The sequence below is a fragment of the Macrotis lagotis genome, chromosome 2, assembly GCF_037893015.1.
Source record: "Macrotis lagotis isolate mMagLag1 chromosome 2, bilby.v1.9.chrom.fasta, whole genome shotgun sequence".
Lineage (NCBI taxonomy): Eukaryota > Metazoa > Chordata > Mammalia > Peramelemorphia > Peramelidae > Macrotis > Macrotis lagotis.
In genome coordinates, this window is record NC_133659.1 from 302,420,052 (window position 1) to 302,446,785 (window position 26,734).

Genomic DNA, 26,734 nt, shown 5'->3' on the forward strand with positions numbered 1-26,734 from the left:
TTAGGATTATTTACTCATTCTTTCCTTCAGCAAACATTTATTAAGAGATAGATTTTGCTTGAAGATTCTTTATTTGAAGGAATACTTGAAAATTCTAATAAAGGAAATATCTGCTTATATTTGCTTTGATATATTTTTGAAATGGAATATAATGTGAATATGTATCACATATTATTTAATCAGGAAGAATATTCAGAAAGTTAATAGACAAATATTAAAGTAATTTGTTTCACTTGGCACAGAAATGATATGTCAATTAATATAAACTTATTCAAATGTAGTTTCACATGATACACAGAAAACTCAGTCAAAGAAAATAGTAGAATTAATCATTTAATATTTTATATCCATTACAACTTGAAGAAATCATATATGGTTTCAATTTGTCCCATTGGGTTCATTAACTGCAGCAGAGAAAGGAAATGATGTTTAAATATATTCCCCTTGTCTGAAAAACACACTCTCATACATTTATATATATATATATATATATATATACATATAATATACACATATATTTACATATGTACACATACATAATATTCATATCATGTATGTGTGTATATGTATATATATATATATATATATATATATATAAAATACAAAAACACAAGTGAGATTTGTAAATGCTGAAAAAGAAAGTGTAAATGCTGCATGGAATATTTTCATCTTTAAACTGTTCAAAATGTATCCAGTGAAAATATTTTGTCATTTAAGTAATAGAGAAGATACTTAAATAATTTTTAAAAAATGTTTCATTTTACTATTGGGGAGGGAAGGGGAGTTAAATTTCTTCTATTGCATCTTTGCCTTGAAATTGAAGAATTGACAATTGAGGAATTGATCTGTGCTTAAAAACCGAGAAAGGTAGCAATACCAGAATACTATTCTGTAAGGAAATTTCAGATAATTTTAAATGTCTTTCCTTTTTCTCTGGACAATCTGGAATGAAAATATACATTCATCCCTATGTCTATAATTAATAGATTGTACCCTAATTTAGCTTTATTGGTATCTAACTTTTTTCATCAATCACTGTGAAATTTAATGAAAGACAGCAGCTGTGTTCAAAAATATTTTTGGATGCCCCATGACATGGCTTGGTGCTTTTCACTTGTCTCATATTTTTATTATGGAGCATACAGCTGGTGCTATGATAATGATGGTGATGATGATTATATAAGTATCTTTTAGCTATTTAATTATGTGATATCCTTTATTAGCATTACTCTTTCTAAACTGCATAATCCATGAGTACAAGGACCATTTCTTTACTTAAATTTGTTTTTTCCTTCCCCAAGTGGGAACACAATTAGTGCTTATTAAGTCTTTGTTGAATTAACAAATAGAGATCTTATTAAACTAATGGAAGACTTGGCTCCTAAAATGCTATCCTAACAAACATTTTTGCTTTGTTGTTCAGTCATTTTTGAGTTGTCTCCAACTTCAGGACCTCATAGGGGGCTTTCTTAACAAAGGTCCTGGAGTGATTTGCCATTTCCTCCTCTAACCCATTTTACAAATGAGAAAAGTAAGGCAAATACTAGAGATATAGCCAGTATTTGTCTGAAACCTGATTTGACCTCACAAGGATGAGTATTTATGACTCTAGACTCTGTTCTCTATCCAACTGCCTTTTAGCTACCCTATCAAACATAAACAAATACAAATAGTTTAAATGACTACTAGACTATTATAAAGTTTTAAAATTTCAGATTTTATATATAAAGGGAATGTTCCTTTATAAATTGTAAGATACACATAAATTGAAGGGATGGAACACAAAGATAGGCACATAAAATATAGATATAGCAAATTAGACAATTTTAGTTATTCTACTTCTAAATGTTGAGGAATTTTTAAACCCTATAGCTGACTTGGCTAAAATTACCAAGGACACTATAAACTGTATCAACACTATGCTTTTTCAACATGTGGAGTCACAGTATGTTGGTGTGAGCCTATAATGTTTTATTTTGCTATATATAAGGTAAATAGATAAATTTTCTACATGCATGTCATGATACTTAAAGCACAGTGGATAGAACACTAGTCCTGGAGTCAGGAGGACCTGAGTTCAAATTAGAGCTTAAATATTTGACTCTTACTAACTGTCTGACCCTGGGTAAATCACTTAACCCAGATCTCCCCGCCCTCCCCCCAAAAAAGCAAAAGCAAAAAAAGTAATGTACAATTAGACTTCACTGTATGCTAAATATTTAGCATGGTAAAAAATGTTAGATTTGGATTCAGAAGAATTTGAGATCTAATTATCTTACACCTCCTATCTTTGTTAACTTTATCATGTCATCTAATCCCATAAAATGGGTTTGATAACATTTGTGTCATCTACCTCACAAAGTTCTAAGTATTACCATAGTTCTTTGATCAATCTAGAACTATAAAAGGACCTTTAGATGCTTTACATTCCAGTACCTTCATTTTACAATTGAGAAAACTCAGGCTAAGAAAAAAAGTTAGAATACTTTCCCAAGGTCACATAATATTACATATTAAAGCTGGTACTTGAACTCAGCCTTTCTCATTCCAAATCCAGTGTTCTACAGTCATGTAAGTTATCTTCATTATTATTATCTTTAAAGTCACAAAAGACTTTGTAAAGCTGGTGCCACTCTGCTAGGTTTCATAAAGTATTATCTTCCTTCAAAATCAGGACATCAAATCATTTGCTAATCTTCACTAGTAAATGTTTCTTCTTGAACTTTCTTCTCTACACTAAATAATAGTCAGACAGTTAAGATAAACATCTTTTCTCCCTCTCCAAAGAGCAATATTGCTGTCACGTCACATCGCATTTTTTTCTAACTTCAGACAAAAGACTTCTAATGGATTCTTTTTTCATTGTTCCAGCAGTTTTGGTCCATCATAATTAATAAACAGGAGTTTCATGATAGAGTATTTTATAATTGCACAGCCCACAAAAACCCCAATCAACTATGCTGGACTCACCTCCTGTCCAGGCGTAAATAACAGGTGTTATTTGTTTCAGCTCAGATAAATGTCTAGCAAGTAAGGTGATAGATAAAAGAGAAGGAAAGGAATAAAAATTTATTCAAGAATTTCCTTTAAGAAATCTCCTTGCAAATTGAACAAAGTTCAAGGACTATTCCCTTTAATTTAGAAAAAACAGATATCTTATTGTCTGATCTTGTTACCTCTTAGACTTCTCTTCTTTAAGGATATGATTTCTCTCTCATCACACCCAATTTGGATCAAGGTACAACATGGAAACAAAGTAAAGACTGACAGATTGCTTTCCGTGGGCGTGGGGGAGTAAGATTGGGGGGGGATTGTAAAACTCAAATAATATCTTTAATAAAAATTAATTTATAAAAAAGAAATCTCCTTGCTATGGCTTGAGAAAGAGTAAAATAGCACTGGGAATCACTGAACAATATTATTTTAAAAACAATTTAAAATCAGCACATCTCTAATCACATATGCATTGACACATAGAGGAAAAACTTAAAATATCGTTGAACTACATAATGCTGAAATCTACTGTTTTCAATGTGAAAAAACAAATAAAAATCAAAATTGAATATAATCTATCTTATACCTTTATAAAGACAAATCTAAGCTAGTAAAAAAATTACACATATAGCCAGATAGTTAATAGAAAATTAATGATTTTATTTAATAAGTTCATCAACCTGTAAACTTTGATTTTTATCTGACTTATTCCTACTGATGTACCTTAATCTAATTGATGTTTTAGTCCTTTTAAATGGAAGCATGACATCATTGATTTACAATTGGGATTTAGACCTTAGGACTCATCTGCCTCAATAGTCTCATTCTCTCTTCTTCACAGGTGAGAAAAATGAGTCTAGAAATCCATTTTTGGCTCTTTATTTTTTTTTTGTACACAGAGAAGGTTTAAAACTTTTAACTCCCACCATTTGTAGACATGCAGTGCAGGAGGAAACAGCAGAGTACAGTAGTATAGGTATTTACTCTGGAGTTTGAGGACCTAGATAAAAAATAGTTCACATGATTAAGTCTTTCACTGTCTCTGGGATTCCATTTTTTCCCACATTAAAATGAAAGTAAAAGACCTCCAAACCTCTTCCAACCCTAAAGCAATAGTTCTATAATCAGGCTTTTTGTGTGGTAATTCTTTCTGAAATTCTGTTCTGTGTTTCAGTGAAGTAAAAAAAAAAAATACATCATCTCATTGATTCTGATCTGGACTCCTAGGGAGGAGACAGTCATATAACTCTTCTCAATGCTTCTAGCTTGCTTAGAATAGTTGTTTTCGTGTAGCTAATGATTCCACTGCCCTCTGCTCCTAAATTACCCCATTTCTTAGCCTACAATGTTTCTCCTTCATTTTTGAAAAAAGACCATGACATCAGGGAAATGATGACATGACAAGCTTGGGAAATGGATTTGAGTGAGGGGGTGCCATGCTAAATCACCAGCCTCACCTTCCCCTCCAAAACCATTTGGGTCCAGTGGTCAGGTTTGAATCAGGACAACTGAAAATGGCCCTGGATGTGAGGGAATCAGAGTTAAGTCACTTGCCCAAGGTCATATAGCTTGTGTGAGGTCACATTTGAACTCAAGTCCTCCTGACTTCAGGGCCAGGGATCTACCCACTGCGCCATGCCATTAACCCTGATTACCTTACTAAAAAAACCAAACCAAACCAAACAAAAAAGATTATTGTAGGCTTGTCTTCCCAGCAGTGCTCCTCAACTTTTTCCAACATAGTTCTTTCTCTATAAATCAAGAAGAGTCTAACCAATTGAGCTGAAAATCCTTTGTAAAAATTTACAAAATAAAGATTAAGATGTAAGATAAAAATAAACTATCATTTTTTTCAGACATAAAATTCCAACTATTTAACACTGAAGAAAGATTTGACAGATGATGTTTATTATTCTTATTATACAGTTTCAGTTCTTTGGACCCTCTCAAAATAATGATCAGTTTTAAGTTTGTACAAGTCATGAAACACAAACAAAAAAATACTATAAACTCAAGTGATAACTGTTATTCTGTAGACTGTCTCTTCATACTTGGAGTTTTTTTGTTTTTAGTATTTCTAATTAACAGATTTTTTTTTTTATTAGACAGCTTATAAAGCTTAAGCTGATTTTTTTTTAAAGTCAGCTCATTTGTCATGTCCGTTTTCACCAGCTATGTAAGTACTTTAACCGAGCATCCATGTGATTTAGTTATGGCCACTGTGGCAATCATTTAAACTAAGACATGGTTTTTACCATCAAATGTTCCCATCAAGGATAGTTGGTCATGAAATATCCATTCCATTTATGTTGACAACAGTACTACATCCCCTAAGGTGGTTTCTGAGTCTTGACTATGAGTAGAGCTTATTCCAGTATCTGAGTCTGTATCATTGGTATAGGATTGAAATACTTTCTGAATATGAGGAGGACCTGCCGCATTACTGTTACCCTCAAGTCCTTTCTCTCTATCTTCATTGGATTGACATCCATCTTTGTTGCTCAAATGAAGCGAATTTAGTTCCTCTTCCAGGAGGTCATATTCTATTGCTTTCTTCTGAAGCAAGGAGTCATTGTATTTAATCTCTTTCTGGATGCCATTTAAGTGAGAATGAATTTTTAAACCGACTTTCATACTTTTATCCAAATCATGCTTAACACTTTCTAAGTCTTTCTTTTCTATTTCTTCTGTAACTGTCCCTTCTGTTTCTTCATTGACATCTATGCAAATGCTTTTGACTTCTTTCTCTATTTCAGCCGATAACTTGTCGATAAGCGCCCTATAATGCTTCAGTCGTTCTTCCAGATGTAAAATCCCTTCGCTCTCACTCCAAGATTCGGGTATCTGAGGTTCTTCTTGCTCTGTAACTTCTTGTTGTTTGCCCTCACCAGAACTGGGCAAGAGATAAGAATCCTGCACATAATTTTCTCCCTCATATTCTACCCGATCCAGATGAAATTTTGCTTCACATTTCTCAATTTCCAGATCCAGTTCTTTCATTCTTTTGACCTGCTGATGAATGGTATGGTCCTGAGAAATAATCAAATGCACCAATGTCTCCATGCTGTCTCGGTCTTGTATAACAGAATCCTGCTTAATTTTTGCCAGTTTCTTGAATGTTTTCCTGACTATCCTTTTCTGTTTTTCCAGTGGCAACATCTTCATGTAATTGGCCGGACTGAGGTCCCACTGTTTTTCTGTGTTTTGGACTAGTTTTGCTTCTGCTGTCCTCCATAATGGAACTGGAACCAAAGCATCTGCTTTAACTAGGACAAAGTGCATGTTTGGCTGTTCTTCTCCCCAAGCCTTCCAAAGTCTCAGGATTTTTGTGAGTGGAGGAAGGACCCTCTCTGAGCCTCTCCATTTTTCTATGATACAGTAATCACTGGGCTGTCCAAAAAGAAATCGTTTGTCTCCCAAGGTAGTTTCATGCTCTTCAAGCAATGCCTGGATTACATCAGTTGCAGTGGTACGTTTGGTCAATCCACAGACAATCTTTTCTTCTTGGCAAACCCAAACGACAATTTCCTTTTCTTCTGCATCCATGTCCTTAGGTGGTGATCTAGAATGAAAATAAGAAAGAATGTGATCTTTCTGCTGTCCCATACCAGAATTCAGAAAGGTAGCTGTAAGGTACTCCTTACAGTTTTTATGTCATTTCTCATTGCCATGCTATGTATAGTCAATAGCCTTTGGTGATAAAAAAAAAATAAGAAAGTGGTTAATCTGACCATCAATTCAGTCATTCTAACAGCTTTCCATAAAATTAAATCTTTAGAGATAGAAAGAACTTCATAAACCATCTAATCCAATCCATTTTACAAATAAGGGCTCTAGAGAGTTTGAATGAGATGCTCCTGGTCACATAACTAATAAAGATCCGACTTAAGTCCCTCTGACCCCACATCCTATCTTTTTTTCTCTATCCCATATAGTCTTCTACCATACTGGAATGTCTGTCACTTGATATCACAGAATTTAAATTTAGAAGTGACCATATTGATCACCACCCTCATTTTGCAGTTGAGAACATAATGTGGAACATATATGATCATAGAATTAGAGCAAGAAGGGTCTGAAATCACCTGTCCAAAGTCAGGTGATGACATACAGATGGTAACTACTTCAGGCTATTGATAGAGTACTGATCCAGGTTATAGTATCACAGGATTAAAGAACCAAGTCTAGGAAGGTTCTAAGGACCATTTATCTAATCTAACCCTTTTAATTAGTAGATGAGGAAACTAAGATTTAGAGATTAATGTCACATAGTAAGCATTTGAGGCAAGATTTGAAAACAGGTGCTGTAATCCCAGAATCAGTGTTTTCATTTTTGTTTTGTTTTGAATTTCCTACTGTTCCACATCCTAGGTCTTCTTCATTCAAATCCAGCAGACTTTCTACTACCTCAAACTCTATCAAAGACCAAATTCTATTTTTCATTAAGAGCTTCTACTAAAATCCTTTATAAGCATGATAGTAAATAGATCCCTAGATTAGGAGTCAAGAAATTTGGTTTCTAGTTAAATATCTGTTTACTATCTCTGTGGTCTTAGGAAATTTTCTCTCCCTGACTGAGCCTCAATTCAATCAATGGAAAGCCATGGAGAAATAGATTTAGAGAGAGAAGGGTTATTTGAAGTCCTTAAGGAAACTAAGCCTTAGGAAGGTTAAGTGATTGATTCAGGGTCATAATCAAAGTAAGTGACAGAGTCAAGATTTGAAATCAATTTCTCTTACTCCAAATCCAGTGTTTTGATTATATTGGATGATCTCAAAGACTGGTTCCAATTCTAATCTTTTGCCTGAGTCTCAGAATCTTTCACTTTAAAATAAGGGATTTGGAGTAGGGAGACTCTAAGACCTCTTCACACACCATGAAGGGGTGTGTTCATCTTTTCTATTATCAAGCCTGATAGTGATTTCCTTTAGCAAAATTGAGAAAAAGTCAAAAATCTAGTGGATCTATCGGAATCCCAATTTAAAATGGAATAAGAGTTCCTACTGGTAATATAGTTCTCCCAGGTTGACAAAATAAACTTTAAAAAGTAGATTTGTTACAGTTCCATCAAAGTTTAACTTTTGTTCTTCTCTATTGTTACCATTGTTGGTGTTATCATACCTGAGAATGTGGGGCGAAACTCTTAAGAAATGAAAAGGGTAGCATGGAGCAAGGAAGATGATCAAAGAGATGGTAATAAAACATTCTATTGAGGTGTAATGGTGGGGTCCTGGAAGAGAGGGGTGAGCATCCATTGATAATGTAACCAAGGCATTGACTTTACCTCCCACTAGTGGTATCATACTCAAATAGAAATAGGGGCCAATAAGAAGCACATAAGAATCCCTGTGAGCTACATAATGATGAGAGGAAAGAATATTAAATTATTTATGTACTATTAATTCTTATTTTATTAAATATTTCTCAATTGCATTCTAATCTGCTTCAGTGTACTCTGCAATATGGCTAGGTACATATGGTCCATGGACTGAGTGTTTATCCACCTCTAATTTATGCTATAAATAGATAGATATATTTGGAAAATTTGGAAAGGAAGTATGGGGAAGGAAACTCCAATGGATTTAAAGTGAAAACATCATTCACTGAACTCAGTTTCCTTAACTATAAAATGGAGGCAATATATTAGGTGGCCTCCAGCATCCATTAGAGTTCCAGGTCTATGATCTTTTGATGACAAAAGAAATAACAGAAATCATAAATGCCTTAAGGAGTTCACATTTTATGTTAGTATTTAAGTTCATATTAATAAATAAATAATATATAGCATATATAAAAAGTTCATACTACCATATTTTGTATGCATATATGTGTATATAAATTAATGAACACATATATACTCACATAACAATAAGGATCTACTTTGTAGGCAGAATTAATATTCACCCATCTAATATTTCATAGATTTTGGATTATGTAAATTCCATTGAGTTATAAATCAAACTAATTCTTTAGTCATATCTGAGTGACTAAATGCAAGGTATAAAAGAAAACACATGCCTATAATATTTATACTTATGTGAAGACTGCATCCTCCATAGAAGAAAGAATATTGGTTTTTACTCAAAGGAATTGGGTTCAAAATTCACTTCTGACTACCTGGAATTCAGTTACTTCAGATAGAAAATTAGAGAATTTATTTACATGGTCTCTAAGGTTTCTTCAATCTCTACATCTGTAATCCAATTTTTGGTAACAATCTATTTTAATGTTATGTAAGTGTATTTGTAAATTTTGTTTGTAAATTTGTAAAAATTATGTAAGTGTAGTTATTGTAAAATAATATAAAATATTTCCTCAATTTTTGAGAATTCAAAAGGAAATACCAAAGACAATGTGCTTTGAGATTTAGATTTTGAAATGTCTGTGGTGTACTAGCAATGGAGACACATTCTCTTTATTAACTTTACCTTAAAAACTGTTTGTTAAAATGAATGGACCATTGATTTTGCTTTGCAGAAAAAGTTGCATTAATACCTCTAAAGGCAAAGTTGCAAATGAAGTACAAAAACTTCCTAATAGATTTCAGGCTAGCACTCTTGAACAAAAACAAAAAGGAGTGTTCTATTTTATAGAAAAAACATTTAGAACCTAGTGACTTTTCACAAGGGATCATCCAAGAAACTGGTTTACTCTTGTTCAGTTTTGTGGGAAACTTTTCTTTTGATCCTCAAGATAAGGAAAAAATGTGATTCTTTGGCAACCGTTGGCTCTAAAAAAGCACTTTGAAATACATGCTTATGAAGAGTGATAAAATTACTTCTAAATTCAGATCAAAGAGAAATAACCAAAAATGTACTCAGTTTTTAACTTAAAAATCATTTCTAAAACTAATTACATAAAAATATGTAAAATATATTGATAAATTAATATAATATAAAATATAAATAAAATATAAAAGAAATATAATAATATGAAAATATAAAAGAAAGTCTGTGACTGACATCAATTATATAACCAGCCTTGAAATCAATTTGTAAGATCTGGATCATGTCATCATTTTCTATTTGTCTTCTAAATAATGGCCATGTATCTATGTCTCAGGTTTTGGCAATTCAGCTAACATTTCTGTTTTCAGAAATTAGAATCTCTCAGTTGCAGTCTTTGCCAATCAAAGAGGAAAGATCTCTTTACTCAATATCTCTTTCCCACCTTGGACCCCCATTTGTGATTCCTATAAGAAGTCAATGAGACTGTTTTATCTTTTACCTTTTAATAGTGATAGAGCCCCTAACTCAGATACACAGTTTCATCTGTATTATTCCTCCCTATGGAAGGATAGCTCAGTGGAAAACAAAAGCAAAAAACAGTTCTGCCAGTATTATTCCATGTAGGATCAAGACACAACTTTTATTTTTGTTCCAGGGAACAAAAAGTAAGAGAGCTCTGGGTTACTCAAGGCCTGGGTAGTGGTCTTGACTGTCATTTGGAGTTGCTTTTTGTATCCATAATACTTAGGAAACTGAGATCAGCGATGACATGTAACTGTTTTGACTCTTATTCCAGAAACTTCAGTGAACTGCAATCACTGAATTTGGGGTTGCTAGTCAACAGTTGTTTCTGGTCATCCTTGTAATAAACCCTCTTTCTCTCTATAGATTAAGTTTCTCATTTCCCTTCTGCAACCTCTTTAGGAAAAAAAAAAGTTCTGATTGGCTTGTTCAGTAGGCTAACTCAAAACCCTTACCTTGCTGTTCTCCAATTAATAATAATTCAAATTTATATCCTGCTCTGTGGACTTCAGAACACCTTATATATTATCTCATTTCATCTTTAAAACAATCCTGTGTCATAGATACTACTCTTATTTACATTTTACAGATCTAGAAACTGAGGTTGAGATATGTCACATTGCTGCTAAATATCTGATGCTGGGTTTGAATTCAAGTTGTCTGGATTATTTAAATCCATCACTCTTCCTACTATATACCATGCATGCTTCTCAAATACTATACTCAAAGCTCCAAGAAGAGTGGATAAATCACATGGCATCTTGATAGATATTTTCATCCCTCCAAAAAACACACCATATATATAAAAGAACCACAGATACATTAACAAAAAGAAACTCAAATCGGAATTTTATATCCCTGGAAATGGAAAGTGAACTTTAGATAAATTTAGATTATTTTAGCAGACATAGATTTTTTCAGAGCAATAATTATTAATAAAATTAATGAAATCTGAAAAGTAGTCATGGAAACCAGTGAAGAGGAAATTAAGGACATTTTAGCATTATGTACATGATTTTAAAGTTTTTTTAGGGAAAACTGAAAATCATCTTTTTCTAAAAGTACAAAGACTGAAAAAAGGAAAGCAATGTATTCAGTCTTTTAATTAAATTGGAAAGTGGTCCTTTTATTTCTATTTTGATACTTGACTTTCCATTTGCAATGTCTGGCCCATAGTGAACTCTTAATAATTATTTTTTTCTTATAGAATGACTAAAAAGGTCCATAGGAAGATATTCCTCATCCATCTTCTCTACCTAAGTCAAGGACTTGGCAACTCTGAGAATAATTCCTGATTAGATCTTGCCACATCTGTTTAGTTTAGGAAAAAGGAACAGAAAGAAACAATTCCAAATCACCACAAAGGACCCCAGCAAATAAAAACTTACCCCTGCATCCTCCTGTCCCTGCCCCTGGATGCTGATGTGCTTATTCCAAAATAGTAATGATGATTTTTTCCAATGATCTGAGATTATTTCCCCAGCAAGTCTGAAGCCAACTAACTGACGTAGGACTCAACACACTCAGGGAAGCAATTCATTGGCCTACTCCAAATATGAGAGTCTCTCCCTTCAAGCCCCAGGGGAATTTCAAAGTCAAGACCTTCACACTGAAGCTTGGGTCAGTCATTCCCATGCTCTTCTGAGCCTGGGATTCTGTTATCGGCTTTCACTGCAAGACAGGACAGGGACTATAAAGTAGGGAGGATTAGCTTTGGGGAGCATCTCTGCCAGTTGGAAAACTGCCATAGGGACTCTGGACTAAATAGTCCTGAGGAAGCAAGACACATATGTCAATACAGATGTGCTCCACATAAATGAAATTCAGTATTAAAAAATAAAAATTGGATTCTCTCAAAAAGACTAATTAGAGAATGCTCATTTATAGTCTACAAAATAATTCACTTATGTGCTTCTTTAAAATAGTTTTATATTACATTTTAAATAAGATTTGGTTGATACAATTTATTATGTATTTATATCTGTCTATCTATCTATTTATTTATTTATTGCACAGAATTTATTAAGCACCTACAGTGTCAGGGAAAACCAAATACTAAATAATAGTTTGTGTTTTTTTCAGGAGAGGTAACTATAATAATAATAATTATAGTACTGATGATAATAATAGTTAATATTTCTATTGTATTTTAATATTTGTGAGGATATAGACATATTTTCATAAATATAGTCTATTCATGGCAATAAAAATATAAATATTATTTAGAACACTGGATCCTCAGGAGAACCTTGGGAGATGGGTGCTTATTTTTATTCCTACTTTATGGATGAGAAAACTGAGAAGCAGAACTTTGATTTCCAGAGTCATAGTCATAGAGGCAGGATTAAAACATCAATCTGCCTACCTCCAGGTTCAGTGGTTTTGATTGTTTGATTTCCCTAAGATGCACACATACACACACACACACACACACACACACACACACACATACACACACACAAACACAAAGAGCATGTGTGTGTGTGTCCAAAAGTCTTTGTGAAATCTTTAACTTTAATAACTTTAAGATTTTTAAAAATTCTCAAGTTCCAGTAGTTGAAATATGTTCTAAGAGTTCTAGAGCATCCAATATACAAACAATATACAAAATGAATACAAGGAAATTTGGGTAGGATAGAGGGCACTAATATATGGGGGTTTTTTGTTTTTTTTTTAGGTGTGTTTTTTTTTTTATTTTGCAAGGCAAATGGGGTTAAGTGGCTTGCCCAAGGCCAATTATCTGAGACCGGATTTGAACCCAGGTACTCCTGACTCCAGGACTGGTGCTTTATACACTGCGCCACCTAGCCACCCCACACTAGTATATGTTTTAAAAAGCCAAGCAACATTTCATATTCTGGTGTTTCTACCCTTCTTCAGAAGTCAGTATGCCCGAATACATAGAACAATATTAGACGAGGAACCAGGAAGATCTCGATTAATATTGCCTTCAAACTCTAATTCCTGGTTGACATTGGACAAGGGGCATAAACTTTCTGAATCTGTTTCCTCATCTATATCATTAGAATAATGCTATTGGATACAAGAATAATCTCCAATTTGAGAAAAGCTTCACAAACCTTAAAGAACTATATAAATTTCAGTTGTGATAAATGATTTTCCGAACACATTCGTGGACTTATGGAATGTCTTGTCTATAAGGGAATTTGCCTATAGAAAATAATACAATCAGAGAATCTCATTGTAGAAGAAATCTCAAATGCCACAAGGGCACATAATGCCTTTTCCCATTCTATTTTTTATAGCAATAAGGATTAGAATTTTTTTCCTTTTATATTGATCCAAAATTTAAATTTAGTAACTTTCACCTCTCCTTTTCTGGTGTCTAGAAACACAGAGAATAAATCTAATCTTTCTTCCATGTGATGACTTTGAAAATAGCTATTATTTTTTCTACAAAACCTTCTTTTTACTCTTCCTATCATCTGTACTTTCTTCAAATAAGTTGAATTTCTTCTCCCCTCAACATCCTGTTTGTCCTCCTCTGGGCACATATGATTATCAAGTCAGATCAAAATCAAAAGCATTTTAAAACTATTTACTAGGTACTAGACACTATGTTAAGCCCTGGAACTAAAAACAGAAAAAAAAAAGGCGGTCTCTCTTAAGAATTTTTTTTATTCTGAGAAAAATGATTATTAAATAATAAAATATTTGGAAATTTCTTTTTTTGAACATTGTCAAGGTTAGCTCTCTGAAAGGCAGACCAGATGATGAGATGAAATCCTGGAGCTGCTAGAGAACCTTACCAAGAATTCAATTTAAGTGAACTCTAGTTCATTGTGTTTCACTCAGTCAGATCTGAGCACAGAACCCTTTGTCTAGATTGCCTTAGGTTGAGGTAATCTGGATAGAAGATAGGTTTGCTTGTCTAAATCTGAGAGATCAGATTCACATCTCCAAGCCCCTCTTTAGAATAAGCTTATCTTTCATTATAATATTCATTCTTCTCATTAGTTGTTAACCAATCAGTTAATTGGCACCCTCAGGAAGACTCAGTGGTCCAAGGGTATATGAATATTGAATGTCTTCCACGAAGGATGTTTGGCATTCTAAAGAACCATTGACCCCTTTTATTAATTGCCCACTGGCATGATTAATAAAAATGATTATCCAGAAACTATGCCTCTTCAACTTTTTATATGTTACAATTCTAATAGGGAAAATCCATTTTAATAGGACAATAAAAATTTAATAAGCATCTACTATCTGCCAAAACATAGCAAATGCTTAATAAATGTTTATTGATTAATATAGATTGATTGTCAGAAGGTTTCTGGGGAGAAAAAAAATGGGGAAAAACAATTTTTCCTTGCTCCCCCCCAGATAACACACACACACACACACACACACACACACACACACACACACACAAACACACACACACACACAAACTAAATTGGCACTGGCATTAAGGAAGATCAGGAAAAACTTTTCAGAATGTGAAATGTCAGCTAAATTTTTAAAGAAGCAAGGCAAGTCATAAGACAAAAGGAGGAAGAACAATCTAAGAATAAAAGGCAGTCAGTGAAAAGGCAACAGAAGATAGAATATTGCATGTACAACAAGGACAGTCAGCAATCCAGTGTCACAGGATTATAGGGAGTGTGGAAGGGAATTAGGTATAAGTAAACAGGAAATATAGGAATTGTCAATCTCCTTCCTAAAATATGGAATCCAGAACAGAACACCTTATTCCAGCTTAGGAGACAGAATAAGGTGAGGCTATATATTTTCCTTTGTGGATGTTATGTTTTACTTCCTCCAACCTTGGAGTCAGGAAGACGTGGGTTCCCATCCTATGTTGGTCTCATCAGACTTCTGTGAACTTGGGAAAGCAACAATCTTTTAGTACTTTGGACAACTTTCTAAGAGAGGTGCACTCAAGTTGAAGTTAAAATTTACAGAGATCTTTGAACTTGGAGGGGAAAACTGCAGCCTTGTTTCAAAATAATTGGTTTCCTTTATGATCTTATCCATTTTATTTTCTGCATTTAAATACATGATTCTGAGATGAGATCCATAGGCTTCAAAAGAACCAAAGAGTATGATAAGAAGAGGGTAAACAATACTTTAAGGCTACATAATCAGAGACTAAGTTCCCAAATCATTTTAGTGAAGGGAGTTTCCACATTGATAATTTATAGGAATCAGAAAATTAATGGAATTAGCTAAAATAGAATAATATACCTTATACACAATATCCAATCATTATCTTCTTATGGAGTTAATATAATAATTTAGAAGATATTTAAAACTTTGAACTTATGATGACTAAAAATAGAAATAATAACTAAAATTTAAAGTACTTATCATTACAAAGAACTTTATAGAGAAAAGATGGTACATTTTAAAAGAAATCTATTTTTTAAGGTAAGCATATTAGAAACAAAAAGCCAATCAAACTCATCTTTGATTTGTATGGTCAGTATGATTTGAATGCTGGTAATTTTTATAGTCTGACACATAATTTCCCAAAATTGAGCCACTAGACCGAACAAGTTTAAAAGTAATGACCATTCATTACTAAATTTTGGCAAGAAATCTTCCACACCTAGAATGTGCTTCATCATGTCTAAAGTCTACTTTATGGCTTGTTTGGGTTTTGAAAGTTGTATTTACTTCATAATCCTATTCTGATTGGGTTATTCATTAATACTTTAATGCATTTAGCAAACATTTATTTAACTCTATGTGTAAGGTCTGGGCAAGTCACTAAACCTCTTAGTGCCTTAGGCAACCCTCTAAGATGCTAAATTGCAAAGATCAGACTAGTAGAGGGAGTACTCTCCTGAGAGTTCCCTTTAAAATGAAATCACATGTCCAGTCATACATACTATATAGGGAGGGATATTAATATTTAAATATTTAAATTTGTTTGCATGTATATACACATACATACATACATATATTTATATAAAAAGTGCCAGTCCTAAAGTCAGGAAGACCTGAATTCAAATATGACCTCATATTATCTATGTGACCTTGAGCAAGTCACTCATCCCTGACTGCCTCACAAGCAGGACCATCTCCAGTCATCTTGATTCGTATCTGGCCACTGGACCTAGATGATTCTACAGGAGAAAATGAAGCTGATGACAGTACAGCTGCCCTCTCACTCAAATCCAATTCATGTGCATGCTATGGCATCATCTCCTTGATGTTATGGTATTCTTCAAGAATGCGGGACAAACATCATCATCATATTTATATAATACTATCTATCTATCTATCTATATACATATACATATATATATATATGCATGATTTTTCCCTGCTTTCAAAAACTCAAGATTTTATAATAATAGTTCTAGATTGTATAATGTTAGAGCTGGAAGAAACCTCAGGAAGGAACTAGCCAGAGGAGAGTGATGATGATGATGATGATGATCCTTTCTACAATATAACTTAAAAGTCATCTTTCAATCTTTGCTTGGAAACTTTCCATGACATTCCAAACCAGAATATAATACTTTTGGATACTTAAAAAGTTCAAAAAGTTTTCCCTGACCTTGAGGTCAGATCTGTCTATTTTTAACTTCCATTTATTACTATTAACTGTTTCCTCTGGGACCAAGTAAAACAACTTGAATCTTCCCTCTATATACTAGCCTGTGAAATACTTGAAGATAGTCACAGTGTTAGTTCCAGTCCAAATATCTCTAGGTCCTACACTGAATACTTCATGGGATAAAACTTAGATATTTCATAACCATAATTACCCTAAACTGGTCATCCTCAACTATTAAAGTCTTCCAAAATGGTGTCACCTTAAACTGAACTCAGTTTTTCAGATATGATCTAAAGACAGCCAGGGGTGTTAGGACTTTCACTTCCTATTCCTGGATTCCATATCCATCTCTATGTTCTTTAAGATCTAATTGTCTGGAGCAGCTAGGTGGCTTAGTGGATAAAGCACCGGCCCTGGAGTCAGGAGTACCTGGGTTCAAATCCGGTCTCAGACACTTAATAATTACCTAGCTGTGTGGCTTTGGGCAAGCCACTTAACCCCATTGCCTTGAAAAATCTAAAAAAAAAAAATAGGATCTAATTGTCTTTCTTGGCTCCTGTATCATACTCTTGTTATCAATGACATTAACTTTATTAATCAATAATAGCTCATATTTGCATACAACAGCATTTGTACTTTGTATCTGTCTAATCAAATCCTACATTATATTTCATTACATTGTGATATAATTGGTTGTTTATATCACATGACATAAAGCATATTCAAAAGAATCATTAGTTTAAATAAAGATATCAACTTAGAGAAGTCAAAGTAAATTAGGACAAAGAAAGATTTGATCCCAGTCTGCCTCAAAATGCTCAACTGTAAAATGTAGCTAGCTCACAGAGTTGTGAGGATTAAGATAATATTTATTAAGCATTTAACAGAGTGACTAGAATATTGTTGTCTATTTGTGATCCCATTTGGGGCTTTCTTGGCAAAGATACTGGAATAGTTTCCCATTCCTTTCTCCAGCTCATTTTACAGATGAGGAAACTGAGACCAACAGAGTTAAATGATTTGCCTAGGGTCACAGAGCTAGTAAGAGATTTGAGTTCCAACTTGAACTCAAGTCTTCCTGACTCCAGCTCCAGTATCCACACTTCCTATATGTCCACATAATATATAATAAAAACTTGATAGATACTTCTTCTCTTCCCTTCCACTTTCCACTGTCAGAATGAATTATTGAAGTTTCAGGAGGATGTGAGTGTACTGAAAGCCCTAGTAGAAAATTACCTAGTTCGTAACATACAGACTCAAATATATGAACTCCAAGGTGTCTAAGAACTGTATGATTTTATCTTGTCAAGTAACATTAGCAATCTTATAAAAGAAAATGTACATTTCAAAAAAAAACAAACAAGAAAATGTACATTTCTATACTTTTCTGTTCAAATGTGTTACTGTAAATCATAAAGAAATATTGTATTTGATTTTATTTTATATTTTCATGGCCGAATGGTAGAAGTGTGATATGTTCAACGAATAACATTATTTTTGCACCTACATGTGAACAACTAATTTTGAGAAAATTCTGAGAGGAGAAAGAGACTATAATTTTAGCTTTAAAATAAAGTAAGCCTTCATGGAGATCACTGAATATCTGTTGTATAATGGATAGAGAAAGTGACTTCAATGGCTTAGGGAAAACCCTGTTGAGGAACCCCCACTTTCTAATGCAGGTCAGGATCTTCTGTGCAATTTATAGTCTTAGCAAGTTTCCTAAAAGTCAGGAAAGATGAATAACTTGCTCAGAATCTAGTGAATGTCAGAGATAGGATCTGGAAGTAAGTTTTTCTAATGCCAGGATCAATGGTATGACTCCTCTATGAGTGTATTTAAAAAAAAAAAAAGCCCAGACAGATGGGTGTAGGACCTGGTAAGTTAAAAAAAGGGAGAAAATTTACAGGACAATTTTGTTGTATACTTGAAAGGAATAGCAAGTTGTACAGAGTATATTTGCAATTTTATGTGCCATCTTTTGTTGAATTATACTTTGTTACAGAAATACTTGTTTTATTCCATAAATTAAAAATCAAATTAAGTTCAAAGATTTGAATCATTTCATATTATTTCTTGCTGCTTGTGGATACTGGATTTAAAATTCATCATCAAATTGTTAAAGTAAATTTGAAAGTTCCACAATGTAAATTCTGTTGGCACCTAATTTTCTAATAAATGATTAAATTTCATTTTCAAGACCTGTGGGAGTCTGTATTTGAAGTCAGAGGACTTAGATTCAAATTTTACTTTCAGATCTTTACTGTGTGTATGTTTTAGTTGTTGCATATTGTTCAACTATTTTTCAGATACATCTGACTCTTCCTGATCCCATTTGGAGGTTTCTTGGGAAAGATATTGGAGTGGTTTTCTAATTCTAATTCTTTATCCAGTTCATTTACGATGAGGAAACTAAGGCAAACAGGGTTAAATGACTTGGCCATGTCACCGCTAGTAAGTGTCTAGGGCGAGATTTCAACTCATGAAGATTCCTTACTCCAGGCACAGCATTCTTTCCATTGTACCACTTAACTGCCCCTTATGACTTTAGGCAGTTAATTAATTTCTCTAAGCCTCAGTTTTCTTGCTTGCAAAATGAGAAAATATGTTGAATTGATCTCTAATGTGCTTTCCATATCCAAAATATGTGATCCTAACTAAAATTAAGTTTCAAAAAAGAGCTTGTGTAAAAGCATTTAAGTATATATATGTGCATTTAAATATGTAATTAATAATGAATTTTAAACTCAGTATCTAAAAACCAGAAAGAAATAATATTAAAGAATTGATTCCAGTTTTATACTTACAAACCTGTATCCTTAAGAAAAAGAGAGATTCTAGACTCCATGTACATAGAGATATGTGTATTGCTCTCTATGTATTCATGTCTGTGTCATTCTCCAGAGAAAAATCACAGATCTAGAAATGGATGAAACCAGGTCTCAGAAGCCAACTATTCTGATTTTCTAATTTTTTCAGATAAGGAGACTGAGGCCTATGGAAGCTAAATCATTTGCCTAGGGTGACCCAGATAGGAAATATCTGAGGGAAGACTTTAACTCAGTTCCTCAGATTCCCATTAGAGCATACTGCCTGGAGAGGAGTAGGCAATGGCTTTGTATTGCTACTCTATAGGTTACCAGGCTAAGACTCCTTACTTCTCCACTTTCACTGTATCCTTAGATAACCTTACAGCCAGCATCTAGATATTATTTTTATGGGAATTGTTGGGAATGAAACCAGTCAACCAGTGCTAAGATTCCCCAAAGCTCACTAGTATTGTCCTTGAACTAAGGTTTAGAGTCTATTAACAGACCCTTACTATACTCTCAATTTTCTTTTTTATACTAAACCTGTAATTAAATTGCTATTGGGTTCTCTTAGTGGAAAATTCCCTTTACTAACCTATATTGGCAACCTCTCTGAAACCTAGAGTCTCTACAACTTAGAATCTCAAATTCTCTGGACTGAATTGAAAGTATACAAGGCAATACTGGCAACTGGATCATGACATTGACTCTACCAAATCACTCCCGGACGTTCCAGAACTCTAAGGCAGAGTCCAGGCAGACAGATGTACCAAAGGCCCAGAGGGCTTGGAAGGCTGCTTCTGTGTCAGAATAAAACACAACCCTTACACAATAGACAGCCCAACTCTGTTTTTGAGATGACCCAATACTTAGCTAAAAACATTAAAATCACCATAGGTAAACTGTAGATTATCTTCCATCTTACAAATGAGATAGGTTTCACAAGAACATTTAACTTGGTTATTTTTCTCATAGAGAATTTCAAAAGTGGGAATTGGATCCTGACATAATACATAAAGGCTATTTGTTTAACACCCTTCCCCCGGCAAAATTTTAAGTCCTCGGTAAGCACCAGTGGACCATTTGTACCTTTGGTATAATGTGACCTATGTAACACATAAAGTAAGTTTGCTTTTTCTCTGTTCCTACCACACCCACATTTTCTTTGCTAGCAAAAGGTAGGATTAGGAAGAGTGCCATGCAAATAGTACTATTAATAGTAATGTGCTAACCTTGTTGGATATGAGAAAAGCTTTAGAATAAGGGGAAGAATGGCAAATATAACAGTTGTGCTTTCTTTAGGACTTCTGGGGGTGGGGGTGGCGGAGGAATGTTTAAAAACAGAAGGAAGAAGGGACAGTCTCAATCAAGAGCATCTTCCAATGAGCTTCTGGGACCCAGATTGTTATTTTTCCTCCTTTGAGGACCAATGACAACCACAAGGTGATGTCCTGAGAAGCCAGTGACTTGGATTTAAGTGAGGGAGAACTTTACAGTCACCAGCCTCACTCTCTCCTCCAGAGTCAACAGAATCCAGTGGCAAGATCAGAAAGGCATTGAAGCGGGCAGCTAGGTGGCACAGTGGATAGAGCACCAGCCCTGGAGTCGGGAGTACCTGAGTTCAAAACTGACCTCAGACACTTAATAATTACCTAGCTGTGTGGCCTTGGGCAAGCCACTTAACCCCGTTGCCTTGTAAAAAATTTTAAAAAAAGGCATTGAAAAGGTACTTTGAGAGTTTTTCCTAGTGGAAAGAACTCTTTATTTGAAGTCTAAATAGCAGGTTAATATTCTCTTTACCAAGTTGTATTACCATGGGCAAAGTCACATATTTGTACAAACCTTGGACTCTTCACTTGTCCTATGAGGATAATAACACCCATCAACCTCACTTCCCCACTGTTTGTTTTAAAACCAGTCTGGGTATTGCATCAACATGAGGGAACTCACAGGATGGAAACTCCTTCCACAGATGCAGACCAAGGATGTTTTCTTAAATTATAGTTTTAGAGAATGACCTGATTCAGGGAAAGATTGAGCATGACTTGCCCATGGTGATTGAATTATCTGAGTATCTAAGGCAGGACTGAATCTAATTTTTCCTGAAGTCAAAGTTGGTCTTTCCTCACCACTTCAAATGGCCTCTTCCATAGGAGCATGTAAGATTATGGATATGCAAGCACTGGTTCAGATGTAAGAATGCAATGCTAGCACTAATAAAGTTACTATTATTATTATTATAGTGTAAAAATACAATGTAAACCGGATGTGTATAACTCAAAGACTGTCTCCATTTGCAGAAATCAAATGATAATTAAAAAGTTATATTCATTCAAAATTTGCCTAATCTGTGCTGGGTGTGGTAGATCCCATACTTCCTTAGACATAGTAAGTATAAGTTTAGGTTGGGAAATTTGGTCATATTTGAGGAAAATTCTTAAACTAAAAATATTTCAGTCAATGGCTACCTTCTTAAGTATTATTTGTTCCATGTTATAGTTCATTAGTTTACTAATTTTCCTAGTCAATGGATTCTATGAGTAAAATAATTTTTGAACTATTTGGAAAATTAATATTCATTGATTTGTAGGATCAAAGATTAAGGACAGGAAGAAATTTTGAAGAATATTTGCTTAAATTTCCTCATTTCATGAGGAACCTGCATCCCAGGAAGGATTGATTTCCAGTTGTTCACATAGATTGAAGAGATGTATTCTTGGACTCTCTCAAGACTCATGACCCAATTTGAAGTTTTCTTGGTAAATATTCTGAAGTGTTTTTTTTATTTCATTCTCCCATTCATTGTACAGTTGAGGAAACTGAGGTAAACAAGATTAAATGAATTGCCCAGAGTCACACAGCTAATAAGTGTCTGAGGTCAGATTTTAACTCACGAAGATGAGTAATCCTGATTCCAAAATCAGGGCTTTATTCACTACATCACCTAGCTGCTCTTTTTAGAGCTTGGTCTGGTTAGAAAAGGGAATAAAAACAAGACAAGAACAGGGTTTCTACAACTGGATGTCCTGTGTGTGTGTGATTCCAATTTTTACCTCTTGCTACCCATGGGACTTGGAGCAAACCACTTAATCTCTCTGAGCCTTGATGTCCCCATCTGTAAAATGAGAGGATAGAACAAAAACAAAAAAAGTGAGCTAGTTGAACTCAATAAATAGTCTTTTAAGGTTTTTTCCAGCTCTATAATCTTATGATTCTGTAAACAATACTAAAGACAGTCAAATGAAAAGAAAGTTCTTTAATAAGCACATTGCTTGAGATGCTGGACTTTTTTAAACTTTAGCTGAACTGGTTTGTCTATTTGCAATGTGTGGCTCATAATTGAACTAGACTAGATCTCAGTAGCTGAAGAAATATGATGCCCTAGTGTACGTTATGGTCTTTTAAAAATGTTCTTTTATTACATCTTAGTTACAACTGAAACCTCAATTACAGTTAATGGGGAATCCTATTTCACAAAAAAAAAACTATTCTCTTTTAATGACTATTCTAAATATATAAGTGTCTGCATTTATATGTAAAAACACTACTTCTTTAATTACATAGTATGCATTTACAACATTCCTTCAGACACATGTTATATGTGGCTATGAATGTCTTCTTACCATTTTTATTACAGAGTCTATCATGCAACCCTTTAAAGTTAAAATTCCCACAGAAATCTTAATGGCAATTCACTTGTGAGTACATGCTGGGTAAAAAAACAAAACAAAACAAAACAAAACAAAACAAAACAAAACAAAACAAAACAAAAACACCTTGCATTGCCTGGTCAGTTAAGTAAGCTTTGATGCACTGTTTTGATAATATTTTTGTTGCAAATATTTTTAATGCCCTTATGCAATATTTTTTCACCTGTGTGAGCTACAGTCAATATTTTTTACACTTAGTCTATTGAAATAGTACCTAACTGTTTTGCTCACCACAGACATTTCAAAGGCTATTATCACTTCTCAAGATCATAGGCAATCCTATATCGCTTATAGTTCCACAAAATCTAATTTTTATTTTTTGCCTTTATAGATTTCATTTCAGGCAAAGAGCTTTTGAGGTTTCTGAATCATCCCTTATATTAAATTTCCATGTTTCTGATTGTTCTTTTGTAAGCTCCTTAAGAGTCATCTTTGATTTTTTTTTCCAGAATGTCTCCAGGAGAAAATCAAAAACCTTCCAAAGGGTGCAGTTCATATCTAAGAGTCAATATAATCCAGTAGAGTGGAGACTTGGTCTCAGGTCTCAGCGACCTGAATTCTCCCAGCAGTTGTAATCTTAAAAAGATTTTGGAGGCACTGAGAAATGAAGACCTTGACCACTATCATATAGTTAGAAAGTCAGAGACTGCCCTTGGAGAATGAAAATTCCTGGAATCTTACAGATCATAGAACCTTAGAGCTAGAGCTAAAAGAGCCCATCTAGTCTGCTCTCTGAATTTTCCAGAAAGCAATTGAAGAGCCAATGACTTGTCCAGATGCAGTTACTAAATGACAGGGCCAATTTTTCAGGTCTTCTGAAACCAAATCTAATACATATTCCCTTTATAATGTTCTTTTTCTTGATGAACTAGCATTATCATTCAGATGAGAAGGCTTAGAAAGGAGGTGATCTTTGCCACTGAAGAAAGTAATCTATCCACCATAGTCAATTTTCCCCCCTAAAGATATTAAAAATATTCGGATATTATCTTCATCTCTGCACAAGATTCAGTCTTGCATAGTGGGTGAATGGACCTAACAATGTTGTCTAATTTTTTTTTCTTTTTTGGCAAAGCAATGGGGTTAAGAGACTTGTCCGAAATCACACAGCTAGGCAATCACTAAGTGTCTGAGACCAAACTTGAACTGAGACCCTCTTGACTCCAGGGCCGGTGCTCTATCCACTGTGCCACAGAGCTGCCCCCAGACAACGTTATCTTATGACAAAACTATAGCAATGGAGGTTTGACTGAAGGATACATTAATATAAACATTTGACATATACAGGTTTGTGTGTGTATGTATATATGATGAAATATATTTATTCCTAAAACTAAACTGAATTTATTGTCCAGGAGGCACTGGAATTCCTCAGAAATTTCATCAAGAACATTATAAAAATCAATGATTTTACAATATATAATAATATTATAATATAATAAAAATCTGTGATTTAAATGATATTAGAAAATCCGGGGATGGAGGGGGGGACATCCTTTGCAGCTCTCTTCAACATATACTGCGATATCAAGTGACTTGCCCAGGGTCACACAGCTAGTAGGGGTATGATGCTAGATTTGAATCCATGCCTTCTTGGCTTATGACAATTAGGTGGAATAGTGAATAGAGTACCAGGCCTGGAGTGAGGGAGTTAGGAAGATCTGAGTTCAATCCAGATTCAGACACTTTCTAGCTCGGACAAGTCACTCTGCCCCAGTAAAATGAATTGGAGAAGAAAATGGCAAATCACTCGGGTGTCTTTGTCAAGAAAACCCCAAATAGGGTCACCAAGAGTTGGACACAATTGAAACAAGTGAACAAAAATAACTTCTTGGCTGCAAGGCTGATTCTGTACTCACTATTTTAACCTTACTTTCATAATTCTATTTTACTATTAAAAATTGAGATGAGTTGAACTTTCTGGTTACTTTCAGGAAAAATAGTAATTTATTGTGTAATTCTCTATATCTGGCAACAAGTCAATAGATCAATAAGACAATAAATATTAAATGCTTATTATAGTAAACAATGGGAAATACAGTAAGAGAAAAAAGATAATCTCTGACCTCAAGACACTCACAACCAAATAAGGAAGACAAGGGGCAAATAAATATGTACAAAAAGCTATTTACAGGATAAATAGGAAACAAGAGAGCAAGGACATTAATAATTAAGGGAGGTTGGAAAAATTTTCTATAGAGCAAGAGATTTTTAGTTGGGAAAATATACTGTGGTTGCTTATAATGTTTATTCTTCATTTTTGAAGAAGACCATGACATCAGGGAAGTGATACTATGACAAGCACATGAATTGGATTTGAGCCAGATGTGGTCATGCTAAGTTACCAGCCTCACTTTCTCTTCCAGAGCCATCTGGGTCCAGTGGTCAGATATAAATCAGGATGACTGGAGATGGCCCTGGATGTGAGGCAGTAGGGTTAAGAGACTTGCCCAAGGTCACACAGCCAGTGAGAGGATAGAGCACCAGGCCTAGAGTCAGGAAACCTCATCCTCAGTTCAGATCTGGCCTCAGATGCTTACTAGCTGTGTAACTCTGGGCAAGTTATTTAATCCTGTTTGACTCAGTTTCCTCATCTGGAAGATGAGCTGGAAAAGGAAATGACAAACCACTCTTTGTCAAGAAAAAAAATCTCAAATTGGGTCACAAAGAGTCAGAAACAATTAAAATGACTACATAACAACATGATGTACCTGAACTGCCAACTACAAAGTAAAATCACAACTTGGTACATAATGCTTTTAATTTTTGTTCAGATTCATTTTTGTTCTGATTTTTAATTTCAAATTCATATATATACCTTGAAAAATCAAGGAAATAAAATCTTATTCTCACCTCACAGAGACAATCAAAGACATGACTTAAGAGGAATCCCCGAATTAGTACAAAGAATAAGCCCTCACCTATGAATGGCAACATGCCAAGTATAATATATATTTTTAAAAGCCAAAAATTACAGTCATTGCCAAGAATTTCTGGAAATAGGAAAAAAATAAGAGAGCAAAGTTATTAAAACTAAGAGGGACTGGCCAAGGTTTCCTATAGAAGATAGGATTTTATTGGGGACAAGACATTCCTGAACTAAATTGCTAATCAGAACCTAATTTCTAAATACTTTCTTGGCCCATAATGCTTTCAGTTTTGTTCAGACTACCCCTTCAAGTCATGGACTAAAGAACCAAACTTCTAAACTTAAGTTCAAATTTACCCTTGAGGGGCTGAGGGAATAAAAACTGAATTTCCTCCATATCATAAAAGACAATCAAAGGCATAACTAAGCTACATCTCAGGAAAAAAAAGATTATACCTCTCTACCTGAAAATGGTACCAAACTAAATATAATTGCTACTACTACTACTACTACTACTAATAATAATATAATAATAATAATAATGTCAGAAATTATTCACCAGAAT

At 34.1% G+C, this 26,734-nt stretch overlaps 1 protein-coding gene across 2 annotated transcripts; it reads right to left on the bottom strand.

Moving 5' to 3' along the window:
• Positions 1–636: 636 nt before the first annotated feature.
• Positions 637–24,723, bottom strand: RASSF9 (Ras association domain family member 9). 2 transcript variants are annotated; one of them, XM_074226534.1, is made up of 2 exons: positions 22,644–24,723; positions 637–6,556 (listed from the first exon to the last, which is right to left on the bottom strand). In XM_074226534.1, exons 1-2 carry the CDS (start codon positions 22,703–22,705, stop codon positions 5,299–5,301), a joined length of 1,320 nt encoding a protein of 439 aa, XP_074082635.1. In that variant the 5' UTR covers positions 22,706–24,723; the 3' UTR covers positions 637–5,298. The 2 variants fall into 2 exon arrangements, with proteins under 2 accessions (XP_074082635.1, XP_074082636.1); XM_074226535.1 differs by lacking the exon at positions 22,644–24,723 and adding an exon at positions 11,634–15,482.
• Between the last annotated feature and the right edge of the window lie 2,011 nt (positions 24,724–26,734).